Source organism: Ursus maritimus, unplaced genomic scaffold (assembly GCF_017311325.1).
Source record: "Ursus maritimus isolate PB19 unplaced genomic scaffold, ASM1731132v1 scaffold_26, whole genome shotgun sequence".
Lineage (NCBI taxonomy): Eukaryota > Metazoa > Chordata > Mammalia > Carnivora > Ursidae > Ursus > Ursus maritimus.
In genome coordinates this window covers 543,826-555,873 of record NW_024425119.1, presented here as the reverse complement: position 1 = coordinate 555,873, position 12,048 = coordinate 543,826, and the positions used below count along the sequence as shown (strand labels likewise).

The 12,048-nt window shown below is 43.8% G+C and overlaps 2 protein-coding genes across 6 annotated transcripts in view; one reads left to right on the top strand and one right to left on the bottom strand.

Annotated features, from left to right (window-relative positions):
• Window positions 1–7,437, top strand: part of BCL2L13 (BCL2 like 13) — an 89,269-nt gene extending 81,832 nt beyond the window's left edge. For all 4 annotated transcript variants that reach the window (XM_040641970.1, XM_008704814.2, XM_040641971.1 and 1 more), the window contains one exon: window positions 830–7,437. In XM_040641970.1, the coding sequence (XP_040497904.1) occupies window positions 830–1,648 (819 nt within the window). In that variant the 3' untranslated portion in view covers window positions 1,649–7,437. The remainder of the gene's footprint in view (window positions 1–829) is intronic.
• Window positions 7,438–8,234: 797 nt separating this feature from the next.
• The window catches only part of BID (BH3 interacting domain death agonist), a 45,533-nt gene continuing 41,719 nt past the window's right edge, over window positions 8,235–12,048 (bottom strand). For both annotated transcript variants that reach the window (XM_040641969.1, XM_040641968.1), the window contains one exon: window positions 8,235–9,886. In XM_040641969.1, coding sequence (XP_040497903.1) covers window positions 9,875–9,886 — 12 coding nt within the window. In that variant the 3' untranslated portion in view covers window positions 8,235–9,874. The remainder of the gene's footprint in view (window positions 9,887–12,048) is intronic.

Here is a 12,048-nt window from a genome sequence, read left to right as displayed (position 1 = left end):
CAGCATCTCCCCATCTGAACTCTTACTAGCACTTGGACTGTAGGATAGCATTGCCCTACTAAGTGATAAATTCCTTGACGGCAAGGTTCTTGCCTTTGTTTTCTCTGCCGTTTTGCATTAATTATTGCATCAAATATATATACATTGAGTTAAATATAAAAATCAAATTTTAGTCTTTTAGCTTCAAGTAAGTGGTCAGAGGACCATATTGTTAAAATTCTTCCTCTGCAGTGGTCTACAGGTAAATGCTTTAATCCAGAAACTACATAGGCTTATATAATATATTTATTCCTAGAACTTCAGTTTAGGAAGGAATTTTTTTCCAGATTTATATTTTTTTATTTTTTTTAATGTTTATTTTAGAGCACCCACAAGCAGGAGGGGCAGAGGGAGAGGGATAGAATCTCAAGCAGATTCTGTGCTGAGCGTGGAGCCCAACACAGGGCTTGGTCCCACCACCCTGAGGTCACGACCTGAGCTGAAACCAAGAGTCGGATGCCTAGCCTACTTAGGCACCCCCAGATATACATATTTATATATTTATATATGTATTTATATATTATATATATTTATATATATATTTTTAAATTTATCAGTCAGAGAGAGACAGAGCGAGCACAAGCAGGGGAGCAAGAGGCAGAGGGAGAGGGAGAAGCAGGCTCCCCACTGAGCAGGGAACCTGATGCGGGGCTCGATCACAGGACCCTGGGATCATGACCTAAGCCAAAGGCAGATGCTTAACCAACTGATCCACCCAGGTGTCCCAGATTTATATTTATTTTAAATGTATTTACCATTCTTTGTATTGACTTTCCTCCTTCTTTTCTAGGGCACTGTCTTTAACCTTGAATCAGAGGAGGAGGAATACCCTGGCATCGTTGCAGAAGATAGCAATGACATTTATATCCTGCCCAGTGACAACTCTGGGCAAGTCAGTCCTCCAGAGTCTCCTACTGTGACCACTTCTTGGCAGTCAGAGAGCTTACCTGTTTCACTGTCAGCCAGCCAGAGTTGGCACACAGAAAGCCTCCCGGTGTCCCTGGGTCCTGAGTCCTGGCAGCAGATTGCAATGGATCCTGAAGAAGTCAAAAGCTTAGATAGCAATGGGGCTGGAGAGAAAAGTGAGAACAACTCTTCGAATTCTGACATTGTGCATGTGGAGAAAGAAGAAATTCCTGAAGGCGTGGAAGAGGCTGCCGTGGCTCCTGCCGTCTTGCCATCCAAGGAGCTGCGGGAGGCGCTGCCCGAAGCACCAGCTCCCTTGCTTCCGCATATCACTGCCACTTCCTTGCTGGAGATGAGGGAACCCGACACAGAAGGAATGACAGTGGAGAAAGTCAGTCCTGCTACGTCTTTGTTCGTGGAACTTGATGAGGAAGAGAACTTGATGAAGTCAAAAGCAGCAACAGTTGAATCTGTTGAACTGGAAGAGGAGGTGATCCCTGCACTGGAACCCACAGCAACATTGCTGAGTGAAGAGGAGATGCATGTGAGGAGAGAGGGTCTTCGAGAAGGCCCCTCCCCTGCTGGAGAAGACAAGGCCATGCCACTGTCGGAGGGCAAGTCTATACTGCTGTTCGGAGGGGCCGCCGCCATTGCCATCCTGGCAGTGGCAGTTGGGGTAGCACTGGCTCTGAGAAAGAAATAGCAGATTTTTCAGAAGAGAAAGAAGACAAAAAAGATGTAAGGTTTTAGCAGTACTGACTGAATTTGAACCGGCAACAGCTGATTTGGACATTTGTGGAACACTCTGGGATAATGGGGGCTCTGCTCAACAAGGCAGTAAATTGATCCACATAGTAGGGCTTCAGGTAGAGGGCATTCACGTTTGTCTGATTGTAAGTTTCCAGGGCCTTGACTCCTGCTGAATTTGGAATCTTCCGCGTCAAGCACTCCCCTTGGCATTACGAGCACCATGACTAAGTCTCTGCTGCAGGAGAGGCCGTCCTGTGCACCGTAGGGGGTTTAGCAGCAGCCCTGGCCTCTGCCCACTCAGTACGGTAGCACCCTTCTCCCAGGTGTGACATTGCCAGAAGTCCTGGGGCGGGTGGGAGCAGAATTGTTCCCGTGGAGAGCCACAGCTCTAGAGGGAAAGGGAAGAGCTGGCATAGAAATTCCCAGTCAGGAGGGCTTAGCCGTGTGCTCCTCAGCTACGATTTGTTCCTGCCCTTGGAAGTTCATCTTTCCTGCTGAACATGCTGTGTTTTGCAGCCATTCCTTTGTGGCTCTTCTTTTCTTCCCCCTTCTTAGTCCTGTCGTGTGAGGGTGCTCTCCCCTGTGTCTCGGCTGCCTCTCAGGTACTTCACTGCTCCTCTTCACCCCCAGGTTCTTTATAAGGCCACGGGAGAGTGCTTGCTCTGTGCCCAGTAAGTCCCTGATGCTTCCTACAGCCCCACCTTGCAAAGATGTTGCCTTTAGTCATCTTAGAAAAAAATAAATATAAAAGAGACCTAGGGTTCCCTGCCTGTGAACGCAAGGGCAAGTAACTGGCTAAAGAGCGATATTTGTCTCACTTACAAGCAGGAGGATGACTCAGATGGCCTACTGAGGTCTCTTCTGGCCCTTGTGGCCACCCTGCTGAGCTTACGATTATTTGCTGGCAGCATCTCTGTTGCTGGATGGTGGCTTTGTATAATCTGGGCTGTGTGTTTTCCCTTTATCTGGCCTCAGGCTTCTTACTGGTCAACCAGCTTCTCTGCGGTCTCTTGCCATGTGATAAGGATTTTCATACTTGGGCTTACAGATCAATTGAATCATAACTCTTATTAAATTTAAATACAGAAAGTCTCCCTAAATACCATTGAAATAAAAAGTAGGAAAAGAGAAGCTTGAATTTCTTGAGGCTACCCTTGCGATTCTAGCTTGCTTTCAGAGTTCAAGAATAAGACTTCTTCGCTGAACTCTTCACAGTCCAAATGCCAGAGTGTTAAACCAAAACGACTCTATCCAGTATGTGCTAGTTGAGAATCAGCATAACTTTCTTTCATCTGGCTGACCCCATCCTTAAAGGGGGCTGGGCCTGTGTCTTCCACGCAGGGGGACCAGTGTCACTGTGCAGGACACACATGCTTGATACAGGTCATCTCAGATTTACCCTAGTAAATGTAACAAATTACTTTTTAGATCCTGAAATTTGTAATAAAATTACTTTACTATCCTGATCACCAAAACTTGATGTTTTAAATGTGCTTTCTTTTTTAAATTTATTTTTTAAAATGAAATCTCCCTAAAGCAATACTATTTAAAAGTTGGTCGAGGAAAGGTCTGAAGTGTTTGTTCAGCTTTATCATGCAGTGTGTCTTTATGTTCTGAGTTTTAGTGTCTTAGGGAGTGATGTTTTTAAGGGTTTTGGTGCACTTTGATTAGGATAGCTAGAGGTTGGGGGGAATGGGATTAATGTAGTAAAGATTGTTTTCCTCCTTGGACTCTGACAGTTGGCTCTGACATCGGGTTACTCTGTATTCTAATTGCTACTTTTGTGTTTGCGTAGGGTAAGAGCAAACTGGTGAGTTCTCTTGATTTTTTTTTTCCTCTTTTATAATATTTCCCTTCCAGTGTTCACATTTTTAAACTCTGGATCCTCAAACCCATTGGCTAAGACGCATTTAAGTACTGATAGAAGCCAGGTTTATTTTGGAGCTCCTAGAAGGCGATCTGTGGCTTAGGATACTTGGGTCTGTGTTCTCCCGAAAAGGATCCTCGGAGGTGTGATAGGATGCTGCCTGGTGCCGGTTTATCTTCCCATCTGTTGAACATTAACCCACAGTGATCCGGCCCATTGTATCTTCCTGGGTAATGGTTGATATTCTTTTCCACTGGCTTTCGGGACAGTGAATCCTTGTTAGTTCCTGAGTAATAGGACATGTCAGTGTCCCATTCCTTCTTCACTTCCTTACCCTTTGCCTCTGGCAGTGGAAGGGAATACCCTAATAAGGACTGCTTCTCCACAGCAGCTCCTACTTTTTGGTATGAAAAAAAATTATTTCTCAACCTCCCAGCTCCCTCTTTTTTGGTGGGGCTGGTCGTAGGCCGTTTCTTCTCCCCCTCCTAACTTATATTGCATTTGAATCTAAGGTAAAAGGCAGATTCAGAATAAATCCAACTTGCTTATGGAGCTCAAATGTGGAATTAAAAATGTCACCATTTATCATTCCTCATTCTTTGAACTATTCAGGAAAGTTTGTTAAGTCCTCTAGAATTCTTCTTTACTTGCTTTATTGAATGTAATGATTTCTTAAACTTGGCAAAAAGCCAGTGAAGATTTCTTGAGAAAAATACCAGAATTAAAGAATGCTATTTTATCCTCTCTGTGTGAAAATAATAATTCTGGACCCAAAGAAATCAGTATCTACAGTGTGCCTTAGGGGGACTCTTGTGGTCATCACTGTCCTCTAGAAAGCTTGCTAGAAACCGAAAAGCAAGTGTTGGCCATCTGGTTCACACACTGACCACACGAAGGCACCCTGGATACCTCCCCTCACCTGCGTTTCTGTACCATCTCTTCTATCAAATGCAGCTGCGCCCTGGGTTTGTCCTGGGGGATAAACAGTGAGCCCAGAGACGGGGTTTTTTGAACCACAGCTACCATTAATTTCTTGTGGAAATTAATGTCCGCAGCCTTTGTGCTAATTCTAATAATAATATAAAAGTAATGCCTGTTCCTTGCCTTTTTTCCCTAAAGGCATGACGTGGACAGGTGTCATACCCACAGAATTTTGAAATTATTTTAAGAGATGCTTTATAGAAATAAAAGGTATTCTAGGTAAGATTTTGTCCTTTCTTTTAATTTCTGAGGTCTTTTTATACAAATTTATCTTTCAAAGAACTTGAGGTGGTGATCATGTTTCATAGAGAGCCTGTCGACTTTATAGAAACAGTTTCTTTATAGAAACTTTATAGAAACATTTACTTTATAGAAATAGTTTCTGGCCTCTGAACCAACTTCCTCACAAGCATGACAGTAGTCCCCTTGTCTGCAGCTTCATTTCCTGTGGCTCAGTGACCTGTGGTCCGCCGCGGTCCAGAAGCAGATGGTCCTCTTTCTGATGGATCCTCAGGTCAGTAGTAGCCTAATGCGTTGCCGCAGCGCCTGCGTATTCCCCCTCCCGTCATCTCAGCGCACAGGCACCTTCGCGTCTTAGATCGTGACAAGGATGAGTATCAGTACAGTAAGATATTCTGAGAGGGAGAGCACATTCACATAACTCATTACAGTATATTACTATAATTGCTCCGTTTTATTGTTTTAATCTCTACTGTGCCTAATTTATAAATTAGACTTTACCACAGGGATGTACGTATAGGAAAAATCATATATAGGGCTCAGTACGATCCGCAGTTTCAGGCATTCACCGGCGAGGATAAGGGGGCACTACCCTATCTCATTTAAAGCCTCAGCAACACAGTACCGGAAGGTTTCTTCTCTGGAGGAATGAGATCTGCCATTAGTGATAACCTCCCCCTGTTACACCATTCATCACTTAGGAGGTTCAACTGTCAGACGGTTTGGGTTTAGGGTGCATATTTTTTCCATATTAGAGTATCCTTTTCCTTAAAAAGCGTGGGTCATTTTAACAAATGGTAGTTGAACATTCAGCTTGCCGGAGATTGTTCTGGAGCGCCCTCACATACCCTAGTCCATCTTCACAGTTGTAATTCCTATTCCTTATCCCCAGTTTACAGAGTGAGGAAACCTCAGCGTTTAATGACATTTCAAAGGGAGCACAGGAGAGGCAAAGGTGTGAAATTTTCTGACTCCAAGTCTAGTGCTTTTCTCAGTTTTTACCATTTTTGTGACCCTGCCAAACAGGATTGGAAGGCTCCCTACAAATGATGGTGCCATTCATACACTGCACTAGGGCGGCCACGCTGACCGGACTGAAGGGAGATCTTTCTTGATTGTACAGTGGTTCCATATGGTCTGGTCCTAAGTACTGAGCATGTTCGAAGGCTATGTCCAGAGTTATTCCCAACTTCTGATTATACCAGATGTTTTCCTCTTAGATGCCTTATGGGTAGAGAATTAGTAGTTACTGCTGGTACAGATTTTTTATTAGCTTTTTCAGTTACTCTGTCAGATAGTGTGTCTTTCTGCTTGTAAACGAGGGTAAAGCAGTCTGACACAGGAATCTTCAAATGATCTGAAGGCAGCACCTTGACACTCTCTCTCCCCTAGTCTGTTCCTTATTTTCCTTTTCCCCGCCTGTGCCATGAGTTGTGAAGTGGGGGATACCTCTAGGCGTTGCTTGGCCTCCCAACACCCAGGAGGTCACCAACTCCGAAGGGCTGGCCAGGCACCACCACAGGTCCATCTTGCTCAGAAGCCGACACTAGGTGACCTTCCAGTGAAAAGTCTTCTGTTCTATTCCACAGCACACTGGGGAATGTAAAATTAATAGTAGCCTTGGCTGTAGAACACCCATTTCTTAAAATTCAGCCACTATTTCTTAGTTACCTCATTTATATAGCTCCATAGAGTAGAAACGGTCATGTAACTAAAATATTAATACATCCTGTCTTCCCTTTATTTACACAAGACTATTTAGCCTCTGCCTGGCTTGCCATGTTCCTGCGAATTAAAACCAATAGGGTTCTCTACATGTTTATGTTTACAGTGCAATAGCTCTCGCCAGGCAGCTGCTCCAGTCGTAAGCTCAGGTTGGAAATGTTCTCAGGGATATTTGCAAGGCCTTGTAATAAGTTAAAAAGTACCAGCTGGCTTAAGGTGGTCCTTGCCCCCCTTCTCACCTTCTTAGGGGACATTTTATAGTAATCTTGCTCAGTGAGTGTTTTTTGCACCACTAGGAGAAATTGGTTAATCGGTGTATTATAATGAACAAAAGTTGACATTTTACTGTTTGCTCCAGGAGTAAAAGGAAGTTGAAGTACAATCTTTCCTATTACAGAGTCTGGAATAACTTGGTTCCTGATTTCTAGCAAGACAACCGTATTACATAGATTGGTCCTTGGCCAGCACCAAAGGAAAAGATCGAATTTTTTTCCTACACCCGTGTTTTTCCTGCTATCTTACCTAGTCTTCCATTTCTCTTTTCCTTCACATTAAAAGTGCCTCTTCCTATCTCGTTCCTTGACTGAGTTAAATTTGTTATTGGTTCTAATGCTCTCATCTCCTCAAAATTACTGGAAATAAATGGTAATTTTGGTAATTAATATGAGCGTTTCACTTAAGTGCATGTATTTCCTTTTTCTGTGTGAAGTTCCATTAGCTCTCCTCACTAACAGCTCTGATCTGCTCAGTTTATTTATGTGGGTTATTCTAGCTCCTCCTTTCCCCTTCTGTTAATCTGCCTTTTGGCCAGTCTACTCTTCATCAGGGAAAGGGAACAAAATTCAAATCTATGAATTGTGCTTTCGGTTAGAAGCCGTGTGTTGGGGAGAACACATTGGAAGTTGAAATAAAGTGAGATGTGAAGACAACGGATGGACTCCTCTTCTATTCATATGGTAACCCTATGCCCTTGACTTCGGAGGAATCATTATTTCAGATAATATTGTCTTCATAAGTACACACTTGCTTTGCCCTCAGGTTCTGAAAACATGATCATAACATCCAAAGGACACTCCCCATTCAGATTCCCAGTCAGCAGTGAAACTGTTGGAAAGTAAAAGCAGGCTCTGGCGCTGTGACCCTCTAAGGCAGCCCCCAGCCCACAGTTCGTGCTGGATCCTGCGTGGTGAGAGCAGGAATGATGTGACCTTCTGAACAGACCACATAGTCCATCTGACTTTGCCAAGTAGCCCCTGGAGAAGAAAGCGGTTTCTCTTTAACCAAGGGATTTCCATCACTGAATTCAAATAATTTAACAGGATGAAACACATTCTCTGAATTAAAAATGTTGTTATATCCATGAGGATTATATTCCGTTCCAGGCTATGCCTGAGCCGTTGTGGCTGGGATGTGCCCAAGACTGGAACACTTGTTTCCGATACAGCAGACTCTTTATAATGCCAGCTTGGGGACAAGAGGTGATAATTTTGCTTTATCGCTGAGAAACTCTAACTTGGCCTGAAAAAAAGTACACCAAAACGTGTATATAAGCGGCATTAAAATAGTGGCCTACTGTTAAAATTTAAGCAAAACAATGGCAGGTGAAGGTGCTGTGAGAAGTTGTAAGTGTCATGAGAGTCTGGGATTGTTCGCTGTTTTAGAGCCCGTTTCTCCTCCACTAGACTATTTTGAATCCTTCAAAAAAAAAAAAAAGTTCACCCCAAAATATTCTTAACAGCTTTACTGGAAGATTTATTTCCAAACGGTGGCCTTCATACTGCACAGCTTTTAGTATTTGTAACATACTGCAGATAATCAGGTTGCAACCCAGCCCTAGTGCGGTATGTATTTAATGCTGAACAATGTCATTTTCTTTTTTTAAAAGATTTTATTTATTTGAGAGAGAGCAGAGGGAGAGTGAGAGTGAGAAGCAGACACCCCCCGCCCTGCTGAGCAGGGAGCCCAATGCGGGACTTGATCCCAGGACCTGAGATCATGACCTGAGCTGAAGGCGGACGCTTAACCCACTGAGGCACCCAGGTGCCCCTCATTTTTCCTTTCTGATTAAACTCTCAAGGAACAGAAAAGTGTTTTTGGTAACAAGACACTATTTCTTAGCACCTAATTACTCCTGTTTGTATGCTTCCCCAAAGTGTCACATTCATAGTAACAGCAGTGTTACTGGTAAGTGGAACAGTAATGTGTGTGATATGAACCCAGCATCCACCATCATACTTTTAAAGAGAATCCTAGGAAATGCTGATTGCTGGAAACAACAGACCAGTGTTGCACTGTTTCTAAATGTAAGCTCTCCTGGTTTATTTTGGCACTTCCCAAGTGACTTATTTTGGTATTACTTGCATTCTGACTGTGTCCCTAAGAAAGGGAACCACCTCAACTGTTGAATTTTTAAAAATCTAACTGGTCTTTCATCTTTTATATGCTTAGAAGCCTGTTTTCTTTGATGTAGCTTCTAGGGCAAGATCAGCTGAGGCATACGGGAGAAATGAATACGTAAGATTATTAAGCTATTTCCCCACAGGATGTATGCAGTAGCCTCTGGTACTCCGTCAGTCTAACATTTTTATCAAAGCTTTGACTTCTTGGAAAGAGGAAAAATGCACTGAGTTACCTGACTTTGGAAACTGGTTGTCTTGGGCCCTTAAATCACCTCCACACCTTTTAATGGGTCCTTCCTGAGTCAATAAAAGGAAATCAAGTTAAAAAAAAAAAATCCCATGTTTTGAGGACTAATTTTCCCATTGCTTACTGAGTAGAGAACTTTAGTCCTCTTGTACTGTTTGGTTTTTAAATGGGAAGACTGTTACTTCTTAGTATTATGATGTTCCCTATTTTGAGAGGAATTTTTCATTTGTGAGGGTATGTGCATCTGTCTCTGGTCCTTGCTCTCCTCAAACACAATCTTGCCTGCTGTTAAGACCATGCCCCAAGGTTGCACTTTAATATTTTAAACAGTAAAGCTGAGGTTTTTTAAAACAAAAAAAAACCATTGTTTTTTTTTTTTCCTTCTGCCTTACAATCTGTTCTTAAATTTAATTTTCAAGTGAAGACCAGTACAACTGAAATAAGAAAGGCACAATGTGCAGTGGCCTTAGAGGATATGGTATGAAACTCATTCAAATATGTGCAGGTTGGCATTTTCATTCAAGTATGTTAATGTAAAGATTCTAAATGGATCACCCGCTTAAAACATAATCTTTAAAATAGAAATAAATAGCTATTATCTCATGCCTATCTTTTCTAAGCACTGTGTTTCTATGGCCACGGCTCCATCTCCGCGCAGGCAGCTGTACTGTCGTCACCACGTCAAGTTTTAACCAGCCGTGCTTTGCCAGAGGGGTCCGCTCAGTCCATCTCCTACAGCAAGAAAGGAAAAATAGCCAGAATTAACCAGTCTACTTCACAAACCAGGATTCAGTTCGCAAGGACTCTGGTGCCACAACAGAAGTGAAGCTGGGGTTTGTGCAAAAACACATTCTCTGGAGTCCTGCTGTCCTTACATCCCTGCGTCCTCCTCCTTGCTACATGGGAGCAACTGCAAAAACACAGGTGCTCCAGGTGCTGCAATCTGGATCTTTTTTTTTTTTTTTTAAGATTTTATTTATTTATTTGACAGAGAGAGAGACAGCCAGCGAGAGAGGGAACACAAACAGGGGGAGTGGGAGAGGAAGAAGCAGGCTCCCAGCGGAGGAGCCCAATGTGGGACTCGATCCCATAACGCCGGGATCACACCCCGAGCCAAAGGCAGACGCTTAACAACTGCGCCACCCAGGCGCCCCATGCAATCTGTATCTTCACATCGATTGAGTCACTTATGGTGCCAAGAAGCACCTTAGTGGGTCGGAGGAATGAAGATTCTATTTCATTCCCTCAGTATTTTTTTTTAAAGATTTTATTTATCTGAGACAGAGAGAACGAGTTGGGGGAGGGGCAGAGGGAGAAGCAGACTCCCCACGGAGCAGAGAGCCTGACACGGGGCTTGATCGTAGGACCCCAAGATCATGACCTGAGCCGAAGGCAGACACTTAACTGACCGAGCCCCCCGGATGTCCCTCACCCATTCAATATTTGGTAAGCTGTTGATACAGATTGCTAATGACATCTTGCCCACTTATTCCCCTTTAAATGGTTGTTGGTGAAAGCTGTCCAGGAACTTTCTCAGGCTTATTTTCTTCCAGCAATTCAGCTTGGTTTAATACACTTGATTCAAGATATATATTCAGTCTCCTGTTTTAAAATGCTGCATAGGGGTGCCTGGGTGGCTCAGCCTGTTAAGTGTCCAACTCTTGATTTCAGCTCAGGTCATAATCTCAGGGTTGTGAAATTGAGCCCTGCATCAGGCTCCACACTGGGCATGGAGCCTAAGATTCTCCTCCCCCTAGGGGTGCCTGGGTGGCTCAGTCATTAAGCATCTGCCTTCGGCTCGGGTCGTGATCCCGGCGTTCTGGGATCGAGCCCCACATCAGGCTCCTCCGCTATGAGCCTGCTTCTTCCCCTCCCACTCCCCCTGCTTGTGTTCCCTCTCTCGCTGGCTGTCTCTCTCTCCGTCAAATAAATAAATAAAATCTTTAAAAAAAAAAAGATTCTCCCTCTCCCTCCGCCCCTCCACCCAACTTCCGTGTGTGTGAGAGCGCGCGTGCTTGCACACGCTCTCAAAAAAAGTAAAAAAAAATGCTGGCATAAATGAACATGTCAGACAGAGAAAAAAGGTGTTGAGACTTATCAATAAATATTAACAGGGTTAGATGCCTGGGTGATGCCTCTGTCACATAAAATCCCAAACATTCACTAATATTTTCAAATTTATAGATAAGATACATCTACTTAACTTCTAGTTAAAGTGAAGCAACAGACTTTAAGGACTGTCTGGCCCCTCTTGGGCAGCAGCATGAAGAACTGTTATTTTAATGTCTTGGACAGGTTTTATGGGGAAGATTTTATAGTTTTCCCCCCTTTTGACTATTTTGGCCTCTTTCCCCAACATCCTTTTTTGGTATGTTTTTAAATGTAAATTATGGGGCGCCTGGTGGTTCAGTCAGTTAAGCGTCTGCCTTCGGCTCAGGTCATGATCCCAGGGTCTTGGGATCCAGCCCTGCATCAGGCTCCCTGCTCAGTGAGAAGCCTGCTTCTCCCTCTGCCCCTCCCTCCCAACCTGTGCTCTCTCTCTCCCAAATAAATAAAATCTTTAAAAAAAATGTAAATTATAATTAATGTTTGTGATGGGCAAGGGTGAGAGCAGATGAAAGCAGCTCGGCTGGGTTTAGTCCTGCCACTTTCTTTCATGCTCCACACACCTACCCACACCTTCCTACTCCGGTTCTGCAACAGTATAGCATGAAGTAGGCTCTGGTGGTAGAGGGTGCTGATGGAGCCCAAAGGGCATGCGGTGCTCGTCACCGCCTTCTACAACACAGCTTCCTCACAGAAGAAAAACCAAGCCTTTCTACCTGAGCAAGAAGGGCCTTCGTGGTTCGGCCACCAGAAGCATGGGGAGAAAGGAAGAAAGAAGCCCTGCAGCA